This window comes from Equus asinus, chromosome 8 (genome assembly GCF_041296235.1).
Source record: "Equus asinus isolate D_3611 breed Donkey chromosome 8, EquAss-T2T_v2, whole genome shotgun sequence".
Taxonomy (NCBI): domain Eukaryota; kingdom Metazoa; phylum Chordata; class Mammalia; order Perissodactyla; family Equidae; genus Equus; species Equus asinus.
In genome coordinates this window covers 69,601,074-69,623,871 of record NC_091797.1, presented here as the reverse complement: position 1 = coordinate 69,623,871, position 22,798 = coordinate 69,601,074, and the positions used below count along the sequence as shown (strand labels likewise).

General features: G+C 59.7%; 2 protein-coding genes and 1 long non-coding RNA gene across 4 annotated transcripts; 1 reads left to right on the top strand and 2 right to left on the bottom strand.

Moving 5' to 3' along the window:
* Positions 1 to 1,973, bottom strand: LOC139045904 (uncharacterized). The gene is made up of 3 exons (XR_011505285.1): positions 1,836 to 1,973; positions 559 to 681; positions 1 to 138 (listed from the first exon to the last, which is right to left on the bottom strand). It is a non-coding gene; the product is annotated as an uncharacterized lncRNA (long non-coding RNA).
* A 6,010-nt stretch (positions 1,974 to 7,983) lies between these two features.
* Positions 7,984 to 14,872, bottom strand: DDX51 (DEAD-box helicase 51). The gene is given in 15 exon segments (XM_044776116.2): positions 7,984 to 9,936; positions 10,226 to 10,360; positions 10,465 to 10,528; positions 10,653 to 10,754; positions 10,959 to 11,075; positions 11,176 to 11,291; positions 11,368 to 11,566; positions 11,767 to 11,912; positions 11,998 to 12,106; positions 12,291 to 12,397; positions 12,498 to 12,569; positions 12,661 to 12,806; positions 13,119 to 13,269; positions 14,311 to 14,502; positions 14,505 to 14,872. Coding segments are annotated over 15 exon segments (1,995 nt in total). The 5' UTR covers positions 14,817 to 14,872; the 3' UTR covers positions 7,984 to 9,909.
* On the top strand, positions 14,872 to 19,951 carry NOC4L (nucleolar complex associated 4 homolog). Of its 2 annotated transcripts, XM_070515806.1 has the most exons (16): positions 14,920 to 15,164; positions 15,466 to 15,586; positions 16,096 to 16,202; positions 16,528 to 16,635; positions 16,901 to 17,050; positions 17,129 to 17,228; positions 17,341 to 17,375; positions 17,504 to 17,566; positions 17,843 to 17,893; positions 18,005 to 18,116; positions 18,367 to 18,427; positions 18,679 to 18,789; positions 18,964 to 19,124; positions 19,218 to 19,300; positions 19,583 to 19,696; positions 19,786 to 19,951. In XM_070515806.1, the coding sequence occupies exons 1-16, from the start codon at positions 15,048 to 15,050 to the stop codon at positions 19,903 to 19,905; spliced, it is 1,614 nt and encodes a 537-aa protein (XP_070371907.1). In that variant the 5' UTR covers positions 14,920 to 15,047; the 3' UTR covers positions 19,906 to 19,951. The 2 variants fall into 2 exon arrangements, with proteins under 2 accessions (XP_044632052.1, XP_070371907.1); XM_044776117.2 differs by lacking the exon at positions 17,504 to 17,566 and having other exon boundaries at positions 14,872 to 15,164.
* Positions 19,952 to 22,798: the final 2,847 nt, after the last annotated feature.

The following is a 22,798-nucleotide window of genomic DNA, read 5'->3' as shown; positions in this document are numbered from 1 at the left end:
ATCTACCCATCCATCCATCTATTGATTACCTACTTGGAGAGGAAAGCCGATATATGCCCTCCAGGAACTCACAGAGTGCTGGTGGTGTTAGAAGGTGTAGGGAAGGTGCTGTAGGCACAGAGGAAGGGGTGCCTGACCCTGTAAGAATTGAGGTGATGTGTTAGCTGAGTCTTACAGGGCACACAGGAATGTTCCAGATGGTTCCAGGGAGGTGGGAAAGTCGAGGCAGTGCACTTAGGGAGGCATAGGGGTCTGGGAGTTAGAGCTTGGAATTCAGGTGGAAGGAGGTGCAGGTCCAGGTTGTGGAGGGCTTTGGGTGGGAGAAAGGTGGGGACCCTCCCGAATCCCCAGCAGCCAGGCCAGGGCCAGCTTGGGGCCAGCCTCTCCAGGCCGGGGGGTGAGCTCTGTCCAGCACAGGCCTGTGTCTTATCCAGGGCGTGAGAGGGGGCCAGGGAGGCTAACGCAGGCAAGTGAGCCAGTCCTGCCTGTGCTTTCCAAGGAGAGGGCCAGCGTCCCTCCGCGCTTCTGAACCTCTCAGACGCTGTTCCTGAGACTCACATGGCACCTGAGAGCCGGCAGGTCATGACCATGTCTGCGCCGTCGTCCAGTGATGACCGCTACGCTCTGATGGGACATGTGCCTTTGTGACAGCCTTCCCTGACGCATGTCAGCTAGGCACGCCTGAGTGAGGAGGGAAGGAAGACATAAGTTTCCACATCTGCATAAAAGCCATTGCAACGAAGGAAACACATGGTGTTATCTGTACCTCCAGGAGCACCAGATTAGACTCCAGAAGCAGAAACTGCAGCTGCCCCAGCAGGCCCCCGCCACAGCCCCTCCGGGGCCCCCACAGCCGACGGCACAGGTGCAAGTGCAGCCCCAGCCGCCTGCACAGCAGCAGAGCCCCCAGCTCACCACTGTCACAGCTCCGCGGCCGGGAGCCCTGCTCACGGGCACCACCGTGGCCAACCTCCAGATGGCCCGGCTTGTAAGTGCTCATTGTCGCTGCAGAACAATGGTAAGGTCTCGCGACATGATGGGGACTTGTGTGATCTTGTTTCTTGTCATTTAGACTCGTGTTTCCATGTCCCAACTGCAAGGCCCGGGACAGATGTCGGCTCTGGCACTTCTGATGGCCCAGGTTGCTCTTGCAAAGCCCCCGAGAATCTGTCCCTGCGGCTGTGTCGTCATCGGGGTCACGGCGGTCGCCATCAGCATGCCCAGGATCAGCGTCGTGATGGGGCCACCACAGAAGCAGCAGTGCCACATCTGCCTCAGGAAATGCGCAGCAGCTACTGAACGATCGCGCCACCCGTCTGTTCTGTGCAGAAGTCGTTGTTCCGTTGTTTCCGGTACATTAACTTGGAGGAGGGCCTGCCAGAGCCCCTCCCTTTGCTCCCCTCTCTCGCAGCAAGTGGAGCAGAGCCCACCCTGCCCCCTGGGTATGATCGCGGGAGGTGGCACACGGGCGCCTCTCCACGGCGGCAGCGGCGGCGAGCGTTGTCTCGATGTTCAGGCCCTGCCATGGAGGCCCCTCTTCGGAGCAGCTGGCATTGGGCCGGTGTGCTGTGTGCCGTGCTGCGTCTCCTTGTCATGCAGGAGAACAGAGCGTGGGCGCCCAGCCCCTGCACATGCAGCCACGCCTGAAGCTCAGGCAACCAGCCAGTGGCCAGGCAGCCGCCGGCAAGCAGGCCCTGCAGCTAGCTTTCTCGGGACCCCACATTAGGGCCTGAATTTATACCCTTTACATATTCAAGAGAATTGCGAAGTGGGAATGTCAACTGCCAGAGCTTCTGGACCTGAAGTGCCCCCAGGCCTCTGGGAGAAGAACCCACCTCCAGGCCTCGAGGAGCTGCAACCAGCAGACCTCCAGAATAGGGGCTCATAATAGAAAATCACCATCCACACTGGGAAGGGCCTGAGGAGTGAGTCAGTCACACCTGCAGCGACATCAGACGTCAGACCTAGAACAGGAAATGCAGAGCACACGGAACGCGGTTAAAGGAACAGAGGAGGAAGCGGAAAGCAAGAAGACATGGTCCTCAGAGAGCAAGCAGAAGAGAGCGGACTGACTAGAGCCTCTCGGAATTAAGGATGCGACTGTTAAAATTCAAACTTACTGGAAGTGATCTCAATCTTCTCACACCGTGTGCAAAGATTAGCTCAAAAGGATGGGACACCTAAATGTAACGCTAGGAAACCCAGGAAACGCTCCTTGTGACCTTGGGTGGGGTGAAGACTTCTTAGATACAACATCAAAAGCACAATCTATAAAAGGAGAAAATTCATAAGCGGAACTTTAATAAAATTAAAATTTTTTGCAACATTTATTAAGAGAATGAGAAGACAAATCCCTGGGTGAAAAATTTTGAAACACGTAGCTAATGAAGGACGTGTGACAGAACATATGAAAAAAAGGAAAAACACTCGTTTCCTCTCCTCACAGCACTTCCGACACCAGACGTGTGGGTTTTTCCACACTCAGCACTTCTCCAGTTCTTGGTGACACCGACTGGTCCACAAGGACTTGAGTCTGGCACTCAGTGCCCACAGACGGCCCCCGGCCACCTCAGACCCTGTTCGCCTGTGCTTCTCACCGACCGGCTGTGAATTGGAGGATCCCACCCCACCTCCTTGGGTTGGATCATCTGCTAGGATGGGTCACAGAACTCAGGAAAAACAGGGTGCTCACCCGATTACCAGTTTATGATAAAAGGATCTAACTCAGGAACTGCCAGACAGAAGAGCTGCGCCAGGCAGGAGTGGGAGGGCCGGGCTGCCTTGCCCTCTCCAGGTCCCCTCTCCCAGTGCCTCCGCCTGCTCCCAGCCCCAAAGCTCTCCAAACCCTGTCCTTTCGGTTTTTTACAGCGGCTTCATCACGTGGGCACGGTTATCAACTCAATCTGCAGCCCCTCTCCCCTCTCTGGGGCTAAAAGTTCCAGGCTTCTAATCCTGGTGTGGTCTTTCTGGTGGCCAAACCCCAACCAGGAGCCCACCCAGAGTCACCTCATTGGAACAAAAGGACCCCTAGCACCCGTCACTCAGGAGATTCCATGGGTTTTAGAAGCTCTGTGTCAGGAACGGGGGCCACAGGTCAACATGTATATTTCTCGTTATTTCACAATAAAGAATTGTCAAAACTGAATAAGAAAATAACCCATTTTTAAAAGTGGGCAAAAGATTTGAAGAGATGCCTCACCAAAGCAGATAAACACATGAAAGGATGTTCACCGTCATCATTAGGGAAACGCAAGTTAAAACCACAATGGAAAGCCACTGCACACCTATCAGACGGCTAAAAACCAGACAGAAAAGACCGGGTGCTGGTGAGGATGTGGCGCCCAGAAGCTCTGCACTTGTTGGGGGCAGGGCCCCTCTGGAAGCAGCACGGCATTTCCCCTGTGACCCATAAGGCCGCTTCTCACTGTTCACACAGGAACGACAGCCTCCCACCACACAACCACCTGCAGCAGGTGTCTGAGCCCTTCTTCATGCTCGCCCAACCAGGAGCAGCCCAAGCGCTCCTCGCCTGGTTGATGGAGAAACAACCCTCCCACCCCCACCCCGCCCTGCATGGTGGGCTAGCACTGCACCTAAGAGGACTGCATTGCCTGCGCTCGGGATGCAGGCAGGAGTCTCAAGTGTATGATGTGAAAAGAAAGAAGCCAGGCTCGAACAGCTGCCCACGGCGTGGTTTCGTCTGTATGACATTCTGGAAAAGGCACAAATGCAGGGACAGGTGACAGCTCTGTGGTTCCAGGGCTGAGCACAGGGGAAGGACTGACCTCAAAGGGGCAAGAGGGCTTTCGGGGGATGGAAATGGTCTGCTCTTGACTGTGTTGGTGGTGCCTTTGTCAAAACTCAGAACCATACGTCGAAAAGGGTGACTTTTATTATATGCAAATAATACTGCACTTTTCAACAAACAGCATATTAGAGGGTTTGTGACTGGAGAGAGGCCTGGAGAAAATAAACCTATTGCAGCACAGAGAACAGGAAAAAAAGATGCACAAGAGACAAAGGAGGCAGAATGAGGGGTGAGAAGGGCTAATGTTGCATTGAGTTCCAGCAGAGAATGGGAGAAAGAGGTAATGGCTGAGAATTTTCCAGAACCGGTTTAAGAAACCAGTCCAGAGATTCAGGAAACTCAACTGGCCTCAATCAGGATAAGGAAAAGATCCTGGCCAGAGACTGAACTCGGACACTGAGATCACAGAGCACAGGAGGAAACATGGGCATCAGAGAGACGGCCCACCTCTCAGGGGCAGCGATGGAAGCCAGAAACATCATCAGAGTGTTGAGATAAAGGTGTCTTTCAAAAACCAGAGTGAGATAAAGACATCCAGACCAAACAGAACACTCACCAGGCAGACTCTCACTCAGGAAAGAACATGACCCTCGATGGGAGGTAAAAGCGATGTGCTGGGAAGCTGTGCCGTGATGCCCCTGGCCTCGCCGGCCCTGCGCACACCTGTGCACGTTCCTGGGAGCTCACACTCGAGCATGAGAAGGGGCGGAGAGGGACCCAGGCACCGGAGAGAGCAGGGAGGAGCCCCAGCGTAGTCCAAGGAGGAGCAGGCCAAGCGAGCGTCAACCATCACACGGAGCTACACACAGGCTCCCAAGGACGCAGTGACAGCGGCCGTGAGGAGATCCGTCCCCAGAACCCTCACATCCCATGTCTGACTGTCAGCCACTGCCTGCGTGTGAACAACTCGAGACGACAAGGCGGTGTTGGCTGCGGGCCGAGGGTGCGGCTCGAGCAGCCAGCCCACACAGCTGCTTCCCATCAGCGGCTTCTGGTTTGTGTTTCAGCAAAATCTGGAGGAGGACCCACCCAGCTGCCAGCTGAGAGCATGCGGCGTAATTTTTGGCGATCGACACTGGGTGATTTTTTGCATATAGCTCTGAAAGGGATCAAAGAGTCGAGTGACGTTTCTACAACAAAATGCTTTCTGGTACCATCAGCTTCTTAATGGGAATGGGATTTTCTCAATGTTTTGATTTATAAATATGAAGAACAAGTATAGATTTGACACCTAATCCTCTGTCATCCATGAACAGATGGGCTAGAGCAAGAAAAGAGATCAGTCCTATCCATCTTGTTAGAGTTTAACTTTACTTCTTATAGTTAGTAATGATTTACCATAATTCCTAATATACTTGTTATTGTGATGACTGGCATACCAATAATAATTGTACTGACTTCTCAATCCAGAAGATTATTATTTTGAACACTTAGAGCCATGTGGCCAATTTGTGAGCACGTTTCTATTGCAGAGGAGCCCAATCTGGGATCTATAAAGGAATTCCAAGCATGAAACACATTAGGACTAGATCTTCAGGGGAATGGGATGGGAATCCAGATTCAGGGGGAGCAGGGATGTGGGGTGACGCTCGATGATCACGTGTCGTGTTACAGGGATGATGGTGAGCGTCACATTGCAGAGTAGCAGGTGGCACCACACAATCCTCTTGTTTGCATTCTAACCTCCGAGGCTCTGCACTGACGCCCTGGCAGCTGTGTGCACTTTCAACACGCATGGATGCTGAAGACCCTGCCTGGGCACCGGGGCAGAGCTCTCACCTCCTGCCCAGGCTGTGCAGAGCTGCGGGATACGGCTCAGTGACCCTCCTAGAACCTTTGCTTGTTGTATGGGAAGGTGTCACTGTGCCCGGGGAGGAGGAGCTGGCAGGGCACAGCCCGCCCCCTTCACACACCTGCTGGGGAAAGCTTTGGCAGGCACCTTCTACACGGTTCCTTAGCAGGAGGGTCTTGTACTCTTTTTCCCCACATGCTCACTGGGAAACACTGGAGAATGTTTCCCTGTTTTTTTGCTGATGGAGGATCTCCCCACCGGGCGCCACCAGAGCACTACCCTGCAGTGTGTTCCTCTCCCAGCCCCAGCCTTCCTGGTAGCCTGCTGGCACCTGTGGCTTTTCTGGGTGACACACCTGTTGCCTCCTGCCCCAACCTGGCACAGCTGTGCTGAGAGCAAGAGCCACAAGGAGACGAGGGGCAGTGGGGACGGCTGTCTGGCTCTGTACCCCTGGGAGGCTGAGGGGGCCCATGCTGGCTTCTGGGTGCCATGGTGCTAGTGAGCTGGCCTGGCCAGGGTATCCCCTAGGAGGGCCGAGAGGTCAGAGGCCACGGCCATCTGGAATGTGCTCACTTCCTAAACTCCAGGGAAATACAGTTCTGGGGTTGCATGGTCTCCCGGAGAGAGGGAGCCTTCATGATGCAGAATGTCCCCTCTCCCCCACCCTATACTGGTGACCTGTCACTGCAAGGGAGGCCCATGCCAGGCAGAGGGGTGCTTCTCTGGAACCAAGCATGTGGTTCTCCAGCAGGTGGTCTGCCCTTCCACTCTTTTGATGCTTGTCCAGGTGAATGCCCAGCAGCAGACAGGCCAGGAGCAAAACGTCACCTACTCACCCCGGCCCACCCTACAGACTCTGTTTCTGACTTCGCCCGTGTCCCAGGAGCCCAGGGCCATGGGGACCCAGCAGGTGCAGGGGCAGCTGCAGGTAGGCTGGTACCTCCCTCAAGGTCAAAGTGACGAGCAGCCGCCATTCTCAGGCCCAGGTCGGGCGACGTCCGTGTTTGTCTGATGGTCACTTTCCTACTTCAGAGGCCCTTCCTTGCCTAGAAGTGAGGACACAGGAGCGTTGGGACAGGCCGTGGCCCGCCGTACCCTGCTTAGTCTCCTTCCTGTTCTCTGCTCCGCAGGCTGCGGAGATCCCTCCACTCGTTCGGCAGCAGACAGCAGTGGCGAGCCTTCACAGACGGGGCCCGCGGCCCTGCAGGTGAGCAGCCATGTCCTCCCAACCTTTCGCCCTCTCCATTGACCCGGCCTGTGCCGGTGTCCCTGCCCCGACCCCTGTCTGTGTCTGTGCCCCACACGAGAATACTCTCCCCGCTTTTTATTTGACCTTCTTGGAACTTCTGTGTCCTGCTGGGGCGTGCTTGCCCAGCTGCCCCATGTACCAGTTAGTCTCCTGGGCAGACCCCAGCCTCCTGTCCCCACGGGCCCAGCTACTCCACAATCCTCAGTAGATATGATAATCAAATTTTGTGTTCTGCTGACATTTATTCCAAAAATCAGAACGTTCAGCTGTTGTCTTTTGTCAACGCCCTGATCTTCTCCCTCAGCCCTGATCCAAGCCTGTCTGAATGTAAAGAAAAGGCAGGTGAGGCCAGCAGCCTGGTGTTCTCAGTGACCCTGTCACCAGGTGACATGCGTGTGTGTATTTCTTTAACAAAGTGCTTCACTGAGCTACAATTCACATAGTAAGCAATTCACTCATCCAATTTTAAACTTTTTGGTCATCCCAAAAAGAAACCCCACACCCATTACCAGCTCCCCCGCCCCCAGTCCCCCTCCCAGCAACCTTCATCTCCTTTCCGTCTCCGTGGGTGTCTGTTCTGGGCGCTCCGCACAGAGGCATAACCCAGGATGTGGCCTTGAGGTCTGGCTTCCGTCCTTAGGATGCTCTCGAGGGCCTCCCATGTTGTCACAGGTCTGTGCTTCGCCCCTTTCCACCCACGATGTGCATGCCGTTTGTTATCCATTCACACGTGGCCGGATGTTTGGGCTGTCTCCGCCCCTCAGTATGATGAACAACACTGCCGTAAACCCGTGTGCACAGGCTCCCGTGTGGACACTTGCATTTCTCCAGGCTTGTGCCTGGGAGCGGAATCCTGGGGTCCTATGGCGGCTCCACGTCTCACTAGTTTCACACCTGACGGGCAGCGTGCAAGGGACCGTTTCCCTGCAGCCTCACGCACAGCTGCATTGTCTGTCTCTGCTCCTCCCGGGGAGGGGTGGCCTCTCCAGCTGGTTTTGCTGTGCGTTTTCCTGGTGACTAGCGACAAGCGCCTTCTCATGGCTCAGTCGCCAGTGTTCTTGGCTGACACACCAGGAGGGGAGCGTGCGTCAGCTGAGCTGGGCAGGCTGCAGGGCTCAAACGCAGCGGACTCTCGTTCTTCCTGAGGATTAGGTTTTCTTGGATAAATATGTCTCCACTGCTGTCTGCCCATAGGACAATTTCCAGACTTTAAATGGCTGGGTTGTGGTAATTTCTGTGAGTCGTGGTTTTTTCGCTGGAAGATCTGCAGTGCTCCTCATACCGCCACCTGGAAGTCAGTTCTAATGACGTGTGTGTCCCGTGACCAAGAGCTAGACCCGGTCACTGGGCTGTTCACGTTCCCTGAGCAGAATTCTGGTAATTCTGGGTGTCGCTTTCTCAGAGATCAGACGCAGCTAATGCCAGGGCTTACTGTCCTGTTTCAGCACTGACTACGCGCTCCCTACTCACTGAGACAGACTTCAGCCTCTCGGAGGACTAATATGTCCCCAGGAAGATGAGAGCAGTGTGAAGCCTTTTTTAACAGAACACTGTATTTGTCACATCCCCTCAAACGTACAGGCTCAGCCGTGGCTGGATGGCAGCAGGTTCAGGTGCTTCCTGCGACAGCACTGGCGGCCCAGCAGACAGCAATACAGCAGCAGGTGTGACCATCGCCTCCCCACAGACATCACGCCCTGGGCAGGCTCTGGCTGCCAGCGAGACCCCCAGTCAGCAGCGCAAGGTCCAGATGTGGCCTCTGCTGTCTGGTTCAAGGCCCCCAGCCAACCCAGTGGAGGGAGGCGGGTGGTGGCCCGACAGCGAGCAGGGTGAATCCTGCGCAAGTGCAACGCATCCCAGATGTCAGGGCGGGAGGCACTGGGCTGGCCCAGGCCAGGGGGGCCGCTGACCGACTGGCGCTGCTCCATTTCCACACGTAGGAAGGTCCCCGAGCGGGATGACAGGCCTGGCCTAGAGGCTGTATGACAGAGAGAGATGCCTCTTCTCCAGGTTCGTCCCGTGCCTGCACCGTCCCTCACGTGCCAGGCCTCGGGCCTCATGTTTCTGGCACGTGCTGGGTGCACCGTGTCGCAGAGCCCGCTGGCCTGCAGCCCTCAGATGTCTGCAGCGTCTGGCTGGGTGCTGCCGAGACGGGTACTTGCTCTACATTTGCTCAGGCAGCAGCGATGACGGAACACGAGGCTTTGTGCTTCAGATCGTTATTTTGAAGTGAATATCGTACCTCAGGCAGAGATAAGAAACCACAGTTTGTTTCTATTTTTTTAAGAGTTTATTGTGACATCAGCATATAAATTTTTAAAACAAAGCCTTCTTGCAGACAGTGGTCAGTGCTCTGAGGTCCGTCTTCCGTTACATTCGTGACAAAGACTATCTCGTGCTGCAGGTTTATTTTATACCGGGTTGGTGATGGATTGCAAGATAAAGTGTTGCTGACTCTGCGGCTCTCTCCTCTGTCTATGCTGACACCTGTATCAGTGGAAACACCTCCCAGATGATGCTTTCCTTCCCGGATCTGCTAGGTAGGGCTTGCAGATGTCACTCAGCAGCCCGGGGTGCGGCACAGCCACCTCACCCTGCGAGTGAGGGACTCAGGGCAACCTTTCCGATGCAGGATGGTGAACACACTTACGTTGTTAGAAGAGCTAGAGTTCCAAAACTAGCTCAAGCCTACCTCCCAACTCTCAGCCAAAACCATGACAGACACCACCCTGTCAGTCCTGGGGTGGTTTACTGAGTCCTGTTTGCAGAAAGATCGCCCTGACCAGAGGCTGATCTTATGCATCCCTGACGGTCTCAGGCCTGGGCCCGAGTTACCCCAGCATGAGGCATGGTGCAGTGGCCAAAAGAGCCTCACGTCCAAGGGCCTGGCAGGAGCGGGCAGTGTGCCTGGGAAGGCCCTTTCCCAGGAATCCCTGTCTTTTGCTCGCACATCCAGCAATCAGCACTCAGGGTTTTTCTAGAAAGAAGGTAGCCAAGCCCAGCAGGAGAAAACAGACACCTCGCTGGCGTGGACAGGGCCTGTTCCGCCCCAGCCCTGGCCTAGGCCGCCTTCTGCTTTCGCTCTTCCTGTAGGAGGAGAGGAGAGGGTTCATCGATGCGCGGTCCTACCCCTCCCTGGTCTGCAGGACCCGGCCCCACCCCTCGGCCCTAAGAGGAAGAGACACGGGGTGCTCACTTAGAAAGCATGGTTCTGGCCACAGCACCCCTGGGGCTGTGCACCTCCATCACCAGAGCCCAGGTCTCCTCCGCCAGGAAGCTTGAGGGCAAACCCAGCGCCTCGTCTCCCTTCCCCACGTTTACTACGTGCGCAACTTCAGGTCTTCTCCAGAAACAGGAGAGCGCTGCGGCCCCTCACCTTGACAGCCCTCTCCAGCTGGGACAAGGCCGCCTCGTACCGAGGGACCAGCGGTTGCAGGAGCTTGCTGGGGGTGTCGTGCCGCTCCAGTTCAGGCACCCCGCCTTCAGCCAGCATCCGGAGAAATCTCCTTTCCTGGAGAAGCACATAATTGGGAAGGGGGTCCCGTCCTCCCCGGTGGTGCCATGAACAGAGGCCCCTGCCTCCCCTACCTCCCGCCAAGACCCATGTGGGCTGACCTGCACTTTAAGGAGCAGCGTGAAGGCCTGTCCAGTTTTTCCGGCACGGGCAGTTCTCCCAACCCTGAAACCAAGCACAGCAATCTCCAGAGCAGTGCCCCCCAACCCTTCAGGGTCTGATGGGACAGGCCACTTGCCACCCAAACCATGGAACAGCCCTACGCAGGCATCCCCAGGCCAGCCCTCACCGGTGCACGTAGGTCCGCAGGTACTGGGGGGCATCATAGTTGACCACCAGCTGCACGCCCTGCACATCGATGCCACGGGCCATGGCATCTGTGCTGATGAGGCTGGGGGGATACAAGGAGCTGGGGGCCCTGCCCAAGGCCAGGAGCCGGGACTACCCCCTCACCCAGCCCTGCTGGGGACGCCGCCACAGAGTTAGGAGATGAATTTCCTGTAGGAGGCACCCTTCAGGGGGCCCAGGCTGACACCTAGGGTGGGTGCCACTGCGCCCCAGAGCAGGACCTCAGCCCATCTTTCCAAGTACTCACAGCTGTATCTTTCCCTGCTCAAACTGCTTCAAGATCATCTTCCTCTGGCCAGGCCCGTAGCGGGAGGAGAACTCAGCCACACTCACACCCCCGAAAGCCTGGGCTAGCAGGAAGAGCCTGGGTGGGAGAAGCCAAAGCCAGGTGGGCTGGGGCCAGAACTGCCACTGCCACTGCCACTGCCTCCACCTCCACCCCTAGCTGGCCCGCCGGGCCTCACCTATGGGAGTTCTCACGGGAATTGGTAAAACAGAGGACCCTTGAGAAGTTCATCTCTAAGACGAGGTGCAGGACAACCAATGGCTTGGAGCGGAGGCTGCAGGGCACATAGTGGTGCTGTGGGGGACAGCACAGGGTTGGCGGGGCCCTGAGTGCTTGGGCACGCCCCCCTGTCCCCATGCGCCCCGCTCACCGTGAGCCCTGCGGGGAAGGTGTACTTCCCAGCCGACTCCCCGTCTGCCTCTGCGTCAGCGTCTCTGGAACCCCGCTGTGCCAGCCCGGTGGAGAAGAGGCGGGGTTGGTGGAGGCCGAGCTGCTGCAGCTTCTCGGGGTTCTGGGTCAGAGTGGCCGAGAAGAGCAGCTTCTGCAGCGGCATCTGGGGACAGCAGGTGCTGAAAGAGGGGCAGGCACTGGGAGAGCAGTTGAGGCCCAGCCAGCCTGCCCTCCTTAGTCCTGGGGGGTTTCCTCAAGGCTGGCTGCCCCAGGTCAGACCAGGCCAGGAGGGGTGGGTCTCAGACACAGGAGAGACCAAGGGAGGGAGCTCGTGCTGAGGTGGCTGCGCTGAGTGCAGAGCAAGCTCGGTGCCGGCTACCTGGCAGCAGTGATGGCCTGGGGCTGCCTTCTCTGGAGCAGAGAAAAGAGGCTCTTGGTGCCCTCTCTCGGGAAGGCTGCCGCCATGACCCGCGGCAGCCAAGATTGATGCATGCTGTCTATCATCCTGTCGGCCTCGTCAATGACCTGCAGGAGACAGGAGGCCTGCGGTCTGGCAGCTGAGGTCAGCCTCAGCTCCAAACCTGGACCTCCCTCAGGGCTGGCAACCTACCAGGAAACGGAGCTGCTGGAGGCTGAATCCCGGGGTCTGGTCGATGTGGTCCACCAAGCGGCCAGGCGTGGCCACCACAATGTCAGCCAGGCAGCGGAAGCCATCTACTCTGTGGAGCAGAGAGTGGCCTAGCAAGTGTCCCCCCATTGACCCCTGCAACGTGGGCAACCTGCGGATGGCAGTGCTCTCTGCTCCCCAGGGGACCAGGTGGCTACCACGTGCCTGCTGCCTGCTCCTGCTGCACAAGCTAATAAACCCATTTTCTTGAAAAGCCCAGGCCCAGCAGGACCTACGTTCTCTGGACGAGAGTTTCCTGCTCCTTGGCCAGAGTCTTCTGCCCGGTGACCAGAGCGACCCGCAGAGGAGTGGCATCTGTGTAGACGTTGAACACTTTGCTCACCTGAAGGAAGACTAGCCGTCACTGTACTGGCCTTGTCAATGCACCCACGCCGCCAAGACAGGGACTCTGGGTCTGACCTCCACGTGCAGGGTCCACGTACCTGCTGGGCCAGCTCCTTGGTGGGCAACACAACCAGGGCACGGACCTGGCACATGGCTCGATGGAGCAGGGCCTGCGGCAGGAGAGACAGCCACCTGCGTCAGCAAGGCTGGCTCCCTGTGCATCAAGCCCCCTTGGAGGGTACGTGGGTTCCTTACGCTCACCTGCACCAAAGGGATGACAAAGGCCAGGGTCTTCCCACTGCCCGTCGGGGCAGAAACACAAAGGTCGCTGGGCTGGTAGCCACCTCTGCCCACTAGAAACCCGTTGGCCATGCTCTCCAGGAGAGCAGGAATCACTGCCGCCTGGACTGAACAAGGAAGAGCAAGAGGCAAGTCACGTTTGTGCAGGGACACCCAGAATAAACACAGGTGCCAAGGCCAGAAGCAGCCTCTCCCGGTCTGTGACCTCGGGTGGGGCAGCTCTCGCTCAAGGGCAGCATCAGAGCCTTGAGGAATCTCAGGCTGAGGTGGCCAAAGATGCAGAGACCAAGACCACACTCGATGCTGTGTGTGCACAGCAGCTGTTGGTGTTGGCAGCTGCTAAGCTATAGCCTTGCATGATTCTGTATGAGGATGCTCCAGAAGGAATCTGCCCCATCCTCTGCCCAGGGCTGGGGCACCTGGAAAGTAGGATGAGATGCCATGTGCCCGCAACTTCTTCTGTAAGTCAGGGTGGACCTCAGGGACATCCTCAATAGGCACCAAGTCTTTGGTGACGCTCTTTTCAACACAGCTTGGCTCAGCCAGCCAGGCTGGCAGGAAAGGCTGGACCTGTCACAAAAAGTAAGAAAAGGGGTGAGGTGAATACTCCAGAGCCCTTCTGGCTGGGAGAGCAGGGCCCGCAGAAACCAAGGACTCAAGACACTCAGGCTGAGGGCTGCAGGAAAGAGGTCCCAACAAACCTTCTCACTAGTTTCCCAGCTCTCCCTCGATGCCCCACAACCCACTCTCCACACAGCCTTTAAAGTAATTGAGAAACACCAAAAGGTGCCCGTCCCCGAAACCCCCAAGGGCTTCCCCTCACACCTACAACAACATCCACGCTCTGAATCATCATGCACAGAGTGCCCCTGTGACCTGGCCCTCACCTGCCCTGACCTCCTTTCCTATCGCTTGACGTGCCCCAGCTATCCAAATCTCTGTTCTTACACACCAAGCCCACTGTTGCCTGAGGGCCTCTGCCCTAACCCTGCTCTCTATCTGGCACACACCTCTCGCCCACATCTTAATCAGGCTGATTCCCATCTTCTGATCCCAGCTCAGAATGGACCTCCACACGTGCCCCAACACAATGGTGCCCCTATGCACCCTGCCAAACCCCTCTTCCTGACGGTAATCGTCATAGTCCAAGAGCCCTGAAGGTCACACATCCGTTTGCATAAAAATCTCCCCTACTAAGATAGAGACCCGACTAGCCCAGGAACCTGGTGCAATCTCCCGTTTTGTTTGCTAGGTTGGTGACAGCACAGCAGAAGCTCCTTAATGTGCGCCCCAAATAAGCAAAGCTGTTTAGAAAGACCTCCGTGACAGCAGCACGAAAACCACCTTGACAATGCTGATATAGGGAACAAGAAATTAACACTTTTACAACTGAAACTAAATATGCTGAATCTGTGCAAAATTCAAACAGTCAAAATAAAAACAGCACAATACGCTGAGGCGCGGCTCGTTAAACCATGACGTTATTCACTCAAGGAATACTGACCCGACACCCACCAGGCACAGGCATCACCCTCCGCGCTACCCCACCAACACGCGCGGATCAACGACAGCCGCCCGCGCCCTGCAGCCTCCCACCCCCGGGCCGCTCACCTTTGGCGCCCTGCTCCTCCTGAAGCCCCCGAGCAGCAGGGCGTGGGCTGGGGGCCCAGAGGCCTCCTCGGGGGGCCGTCCGTCCGGGGCCTCCGGCTGTTCCGCGGCCTCGGCGCCCACGCCGCTTTCCTCCGGCGCCTCCTCGCTGCTCCCTGCGCGGCAGAAGCGGGGCGGGCGGCGCGTCAGCCCCACGGGGACCCGGCTCCAGGGCCCGCCCCGCCCCGTCGGGCCCCACCTGCGCCCGTGTCCTCGCCGTCCGCTCTCCGCCGCTTGCTCTCCGGCGCCCCGCCGCCCTCGCGCCTCCGCGGTCTGCGCGGCCGCCGCCGCCGCTTCCCCGCCGGCCCCGCGGACTGCGCGGCCTCCTGCTGCCGTGGCTGCTTCTGCCGCTGCCGCTCCCGGGCCCGGCACTGCAGCCGCTCCAGCAGCGCGCGGGCCCGGCCGTCCGCCCCGGCCTCCGCCCCGGCCGCCTCGGGGCCCGGGTACCGCGCTACATGGAAGAGCGCCATGCCGGCCGCACGCCGCTCCGGCCCGGCGCGGCGCGATGACGCGGAGGCGCCCGGCGCTGACGTCAGCGGCGCCGCGAGGGGAGGCCGGGTCCTTTCCGCGCGGGGTGGGAGAGGCGTGGAGCGGCACCCCGGCGCCGGACGGTGTCGTCAGCGGGGCGCCGGCGGTGACGTCAGTGGCGCGCCGGGCGGCGGCGCGGAGTCCCGGTATCTTGCGCGTGGGGCGGCGGCGGCATGGAGCGGGACCCCGGCCCCGGGGGCGCGCGCCGGGCGCTGGGCCGCTTGCTGGAGGCGGTGCTGGCGAGCCGCGGCGAGGCCAACGCCGTGTTCGACATCCTGGCCGTGCTGCAGGTGGGCCCGCGGCGGGCGGCGGGGTCGCGGCCGCGGTCCCGGGGCCGGAGGCCAGACGGACAGCCCTCGGGCTCGGGTGCGGGCAGTCGCAGAGCGGCTCCAGACTCTGCCTGGGCCCCCCCACCCCCCAGTCTCCCTGGGCTTCCCGATTGGAGGATCCGGCGGGAGGTTTGGCAGAGGCATGGTCGGGAGGTCACGCCGGGGTCTGGTGTGAGGTTCGATGGGGCTGGAGTCCAGTGGGGACAGGGGGCAGGGACCACAGTTCCCGGCGGGGCACCCTGCGACCGGCATCTCCCCGCAGTCGGAGGACCAGGAGGAGATCCAGGAAGCCGTGCGCGCTTGCAGCCGCCTCTTCGGGGCCCTGCTGGAGCGGGGAGAGCTGTTTGTGGGCCAGCTGCCCCCTGAGGAGACAGTCATGGCAGGTGAGCGACCAGAGGGCCCGGGGCGTCCGCTCACCAGGTTGGAGGGGACCTTGCCAACGAGATGAGCCCCCCCAAACCGTGTCGTCACAGGGGGTCTAGGTTGGGCGCCCCAGGTCCACGGTGGGAAAAGGGAACGGGTGATTCTGCTGGGGAGGTAAGACGTGTATCCTCATAGCTAGACTTAGAGCAGATTGAGCAAGGGGTGTTTGTTTGTATCCTTTGTGGGGTTTGACACTGTTTAACACTGACTGTAACGTCAGGTAAAACCAGGGCTGCCTGTCCTGGTTTTTGGATGCCCAGATATTGGGGTGAAATGAGGAGATGGAGACCCTGGCCTTCGAGTGGGTGTTGCTTTCCCTGGCTGGGGGAATGGGCCATGGTGGTCTGCTTGCATTCATTTCCCTGCTTGCGTTGAATAGAAAGCAGTGGGCGGGTGGGGCTGGGCCCAGCCTGGTATGTGTGGGCATCAGTGTGGGCTGACCACCCTGCCCCCCTCACCCCGCCTGCAGGGTCCCAGGGGGCCACACGGAAGTACAAGATGTGGATGAGGCATCGTTACCACAGCTGCTGTAACCGTTTGGGGGAGCTCCTGGCCCACCCCTCCTTTCAGGTCAAAGTGAGTCTTGGGGTCATTGGCCTTGCCTTGTCCCTGTGCATCCTCCACACCCCCAGCCCCCAGACTCTCCGCACACAGCAGTGGCCTGGGGCTGCGGCTGCAGGCACCCGTCTCCCCGTGCTTACCTGTCTAGGGAAGGAGCCTTTTTCCTTCTTTTTCACAGCTAGTTTTCTGGTGGGTGGATGCGTTCTGTCTCCTGTTTTCATGGGTGACGCCTCATGGGCATTTGGGCCTGAATCCTGGGGGCATCTCTGTGGGTCTGTCTGCAGGGGTGACGATGAGTAGTTGGGGACGCTGCAGCCACTTCATTGTCCACCATTCCCAGGAGCTGGCCCTTGGAACGCTCATGAAGTTCGTGCAGCTGGAAGGAGCACACCCCCTGGAGAAACCCAAGTGGGAGGGCAACTATCTGTTCCCGCGCCCGCTCTTCAAGGTGAGGGGGTGGTGGGATCCCAACAGATCTTATCGGCCAGAACCGGGATGGGCCCCTGGCACAGGTGGCTCTTGTATGTGGTGCTTCCTCCCCTGTGAGAGGTGGGAAGGCTGCCAGCTTGGGGGGTCTCCTTGGGCAGTCTGCTGGTTGTTGGATTCAGCAGGGACCCTGGCAGCCAGCCTGGACCTCTGCCTTGTGAGCTCCATCCCTGGGTTGTCCCGTCCTGGGTGGTGAGAGAGGCATTCAGTTCCTGGCCTGCACCTAGATGGTGGTGGAAGGCCTGCTCTCGCTGGAGGAGGACCGCTCGCTGCTCCTCTCCCAGTTCCGGGAGTACCTGGAACACGACGACATCCGCTACCACACAATGCAGGCGGCCTCAGACGTTGTGGCCCGGGTTGCCAATGGACATCCTGAGGTGAGCTGGCTGGGTCCCGTCTCTGGGGGTGGGCAGTGGGCGTGCGGTGTCCTGGTGCTCAGGCAGCGCCTCTGGCAGGTACCCCTCATTTTCTGCAACAATGCCTTCACGCTGCTGTCTGCCGTGAGCCTGCCCCGCCAGGAGAGTGACATCTCCAGTTTCTACGTGAGGCGCACAGGTGAGCACTCTGGGCGGGGAGGTGGGCAGGGTGCCTGAGCTCCACAGCCTGGCACCCTGACGGGCCACTGCCTGCCTCCTGCGTGTTGAGTGACATCTCACCTTCCTTGCAGAGTTGTCGGACAAGTGGAAGGTCACTCACCTGAAGGTGAGATGGTCTGGAGGGTGGGTGGCCTCCCTGGGAACAGGCCTGATCCTGGGGCGCCGTTGATGTCTAGATGGAGGCAGTGCATGTGGGACATGGCGAGAGGGCCAGCCACCTCCTTCCTGCCTTAGCCACCAGGGCCGCTCATGAGGACCCAGGCTGCGAGGAGGCCTGCAGGCAGCTCGTTGCCAGAGGTCAGAGGTGGCCCGCTGCCTTCTCAGGAGGCTCCTCGGTGCTGAGTGCTGTTGCCCCGGGGGCTGTGAATGCAGTGCCCGTCCGTCCTTAGTTGCTGTGAGGGATGCAGGGTGTCTGGCTGGCTGGCTGGGGTGCCTCGGTTTCTGCTCATCCCTGTGTACACGCAGGAGGAGGAGTAGTGTGGGCAGCGTCTGGGGGGCAGGGGGGCCTGTTCTGCCCCCTCCCTGCGGTGGGGGTTGGAGCGGCGTGTGCAGCTTCCGTCCCTCTCTCTGCAGGAGCACAGGAGGGCCTTCCAGCTGATGTGGCTTGGTTTTCTCAAACACAAGGTAGGGCCGGGAAGGCTAGGGGTGCAGGGTGGGGGCTGACCTGGGCCCCACTGGCCTGTGTGGTCCTCAGGGTGGGGCAGGCTGCATCCTGACCCACTCCAACCCTCCCAGCTGCCCCTCAGCATCTGCAAGAAGGTGCTGGTGATTATGCACGACTCCATCCTGCCGCACCTGGCCCAGCCCAGCCTCATGATTGACTTTCTCACCCGAGCCTATGACATTGGTGAGCCCCGAGTGCCTGGTGGTTGGGGGCCTAGAGCCATGCAGCTGGCGGGGCCGTGACCAAGGGGCCCAACCAGCCAGTGACAGGTGTGCCGGAGGCTTCCTTCCCTCCTATGGCTAGACCGAGGCAGGCGGGCCTGGGGGCAGGTGGCTCCACCGTCCCTGCCTGGCACGTGGCCTCCAGCTTTACTGGACACTTTCCAGGTCGGGTGCAGTTGGGTTGGGGTCCACACCTGTGTGTTTGTCTGCAGGGGGTGCCATCAGTCTCCTGGCCTTGAACGGACTTTTTATCCTCATTCATAAGCACAACCTGTGAGTGTCCACCTGGGGGCATGCAGGCCTGTCAACCCTTCCTATCCGTCCCTCCCCGGTCTGCTCCCTGTCCCCGGCTGGGGTCCCTGCTCTCCCCAGGAGTCAAGTGGCTTTGGGGAGCCTACTGGGCCTCCCCAGGGTAGGGGACGGCCCTGGGGACAGTGGTTCCCTGGGACTCTGACCTGTTCCCTCACCCCGTGCCCTCCCTCGCTCTGTACTTCTACTCTTATGTGTGTGTCCCCTACCCCCAGGGAGTACCCCGACTTCTACCGCAAGCTCTACGGTCTCCTGGACCCGTCCGTCTTCCACGTCAAGTACCGGGCCCGTTTCTTCCACCTGGCCGACCTTTTCCTGTCCTCCTCGTGAGTACCTGGGAGTAACAGGGGGCGCCTGACCTGGCCTCAGAGCATCAGAGCCCTCTGTGCCTCACCTGGAGCTGAGTCCGGCCCAGCTCTGTGGGGCTGTAGCCTGGGGCCAGGATGGGGCTGGGGGCTGGTAAGCAGCACACTGGGGGCTCACGCCACCACCCTGCACAGCCATCTGCCCGCCTACCTGGTGGCTGCCTTTGCCAAGCGCCTATCCCGTCTGGCCCTGACGGCGCCCCCCGAGGCCCTGCTCATGGTCCTGCCCTTCATCTGCAACCTGCTGCGCAGACACCCGGCCTGCCGTGTGCTTGTGCACCGCCCCGGGAGCCCTGGTGAGTGGCTGGCCGGGGACCCCGGGGAGGCCTGGCCCCAGAGGCCGGTGTACTGTGGCAGGTGACAGACCAGGGTCTGGGTTTCATTCCTAGAGCTGGACGCTGACCCCTATGACCCCGGAGAGGAGGACCCAGCCAAGAGCCGAGCCCTGGAGAGCTCCCTGTGGGAGCTGCAGGTGAGGGTGTCTGGCTTGCCCCCTCGAGCTGCCCCACCTGGGCTCCCCCGCCCGCCTGGCCACCCCCGCATTCCTCTGCTTCTCTGATGCGCTAAAACTCTTTCTGCCCCCGGCTTCTCCCAGAAGCTCTTCCAGATGTCCAGGGACCCTACCTCACCCCTCACCCTGGTTACCTGGGGGAGCCCGTGCCTCTGTCTCAAGCGGCTGTTGTCTCTCATGAGGGTAGGACTTCGCCTCCTAGGGTTGGGCCCAGAGGGGTGGTGACGTCCGTGTGCTCTCCAGGCTCTCCAGCGGCATTACCACCCTGAGGTGTCCAAGGCCGCCAGTGTCATCAACCAGGTGCTGTCCGTGCCCGAGGTCAGCCTCGCGCCACTCCTGGAGCTCACTGCCTTTGAGGTGAGGCACGGGGGCTCATGGGGATTGGGGGGCTGGGGACACAGGGACTCAGAGCATGAGCGCGTCCATACATGCCTCCTACCCTGCAGGTGTTCGAGCGGGACCTGAAGAAGAAGGGGCCCGAGTCGGTGCCGCTGGAGTTCATCCCGGCCCGGGGCCTGCTGGGCCGGCGGGATGATCTGTGCGCCCAGCACTTCACGCTTAGCTGACCCAGGCGGGTGCCCTGCCTCCCCCCCAATAAATGGTTTTGTAGGAGAGTGACTCAGCTGGGCCGTGGGTGGGCGGGCAGGGGCCTGGGGGCGCTGATCCCTCGCTTGTTTCTTCTCTAGGGACAGGGCTGGCGTCAGCAGTGCTGGCCACGCTCGGAGGGTGCCTTCTCGTCCACTTGCAGCCCCGCATGCCCGCTGTGCTGCAGGCCTCCTTGGAGGGCGCTGCCCATGGGCCCTCCCTTCTCTGTAGCCAAGGCGGCCTGTCTGGAGGGACCCAGAGGAACAGCCTCTGCCCTGGGGCTCCAGCCAGGCAGGGTCACAGCTGTGCTGGGCAGCGCCTTCTGCTGGGCCCCAGGAGTCTCCTGACTCTGGCATCCCTCGCGTCCTGGGCTGGGCCACACCCCTGCTGGTGCAGCCCCTGGACCTTGCCCGCTACAGTTAGCCTCTGTGACCCGGGAGTGACTAGAGGGGCTCTCTGGCCGGGTCGGTTGTGGTGGGGAGCACAGAGTGGGCACAAGCCATCGCAGCCAGGCCCCGTGGAGGACCGGGAACCACCCGTGGTCCTAGGTATGCGGGTGGGTGTCAAGCAGCAGTGCATCCTGGGAGTGAGAGACAGTCACAGCTGGGGGCCAGTCCTTCCCTCCCCTCCCCCAGCAGAGTGGACACCCAGCAGCCCCAGGCCCACGGCACGGTTTTGCTTCCAGTAGGGTTGTTTCCACGAGGCCCCACTTCTCCCAGGTGGGTCTGGTTCTGCGTCGGTGGCAGCACCCGAACTTTCCTTTTGCAAACCTGTTTGTTCAGATGAGGGGTGCTGGCTCATGCAGCGTGGCAGGGACTGATGGAAACGTGGGCAGGGGTGAGCCAAGGGGCTGGGTGTCACTGGCCTGAGGGGAGGGAGAGAGCTGCTCCCGGCAGCCCCCTTTCCACGCTGTGCTCCTGGGACACCCTCTCCTGCCGGCACCCCCACCCCAGGGGAGCCAGGCGTGAGCTTGCAGCAGCTTCCGGTGCCCTGGGAGTCACAGCGGGGACTAATGCAGCAGTTTGGTCTCCAGGGGGCTGCTCCACCAGCCCAGGACCCCAGTGCGCCTGCGCCCAGCGGAGGCTTGGAGGCAGGTGGTGGAGCAGAAGGTGTAGTCCTTTCCCCTCCACATACACAGAACCCTGTGTGACTTGGGACACTAGCTGGCCCACCCTTGCTCATCCTGCCAAGCTGGTTCCTGCCCCGGGGCCTTTGCTCCACCAAGCCCTTCCTCCACAGCTTTCCCCTCAGTTGCCCCCACTATTCAGACCCCAGGCTGAGCGTGGCTCTGGAGAGGCCTCTCTTGAGCGCCCCCTCTGTAGCAGCACCCCGTGCATACCACACGGCACCTGCTTCATCTTCATGGCCCCGCTGCCCTTCGCTTGTCTGGACTGTCCCCAAGGATGGGTGACCTGGTCATCACTGTGCCCCCAGGCCCAGGACTCGTGTGTGCAGAGGGCTTGTGCACGTTTGTGGGGGATGGTGGCCAGAGTCCTGGGCAGCCTAGCACCTGAAGGGTCAGTGTCCTGGGCTCAGGTGGCTGCCAGAGGCCACCAGGGCCCTGCCTGAGCCTCAGTGCGGGGACACCAGGGGACAGCGCTGGACGGGGCTGAGGCCTCACACTTTGCTCCAGGAATGTTATATGTTTGATAATCTGTGAGTTTGTAAGTTACAAAACACCTAAACGGTTTTCTTTGTTTTTTTCCAAGTTCAGCATTGTGTGTTCTCTGCAATAGACTGTTCCTGGCGCCCTGGGGCCCCAGGGCCAGGCAGCTGCGCTCGGCTGTGTTTGACCTTGCAGGTTACATTTTCAGATCTCTGCCTGGTCACCCTTCCTGGGGGCTGTGAGGTTGGCTGAGTGGACACGGTGAGGTGGCCAGAGCAGGATAGGAAGAAGGGGGAGCAGAGGGGAGGGTAGAGCTCAGACCGTCTGGGCTCCAGAACCGCCTGGATCTGAGTGAAAATGCAGATTCTGGTACAGCCGGGCCAGGTGGGGCCCTGGGTTCTGCATTTCTTAAGGCTCCCAGGTGAGGTTGTCACCGTCTTAGGAGGGAGGGTCCACATGCGGCAACCCTGGGACTCTGTAAAGGTCACTGCTGCCCTGCTGAGGACCTCTTCTGAGATGCCCTCTCCCCGCCCCCCCACCCGCCTCTGCTCACAGCCTCTGACCCAGGGCCTTTGCACCTGCTGTTCCCTCTGCCTGGAGCACTCTGCACCCAGACCTTCCCATGGGGCCTCCTCCCGCCTCAGGTCGGGGTGTCACCTTCCTTCTTGGGAGCAGCATCTCGGCGTGAGTCTCCCCCGGACTTAAGTGATCTGATGTGATCCGGCACCATCTGTCTCCATCAGGGCAGGGTCGGCTCCATGAGAGCAGCAATGTGGGTGCCTTGTTCACGGGTGACCTGGCGCCCAAGACAGTGGCTGGCACCTGTTGGGCCATAGTGTGTGTCAGTTTTCTCCATCAAATCTGTGTCGAAGTGGCCTTTCGGGGTCTGGCCTCAGAGGCGCTGTGGGCTCCTCCTGTGATGCTGGAGGGCGTCCCAAAGTCAGCAGGATGTCCTGGGACACCTTCACATTGACCGTGAATGTTTAGTGCCGAGCTGAGGCCAGGCCAGGCCCCAGAGGCCTGCTTCTTGCGGGGAGCCCGGGGACGGATTCCGGCTTCCTGCAGCCCTGCCCCCCACAGTTCCCTCGGGAGGGAGCGAAACAGTCATTTCCTTTCATGTAAGTCAGCTGCTTTCTCCCTGATTAAAACCCAGCTCCAGTTTTACTTATCGTTTTTAAATTAAAAAAGCAGTATGACCATAAGTATAAAAATTCACGTGAGAGCCTGGCACGTGGGATGCCGTGGAAACCCCCTTGGGTCTCCCTTCC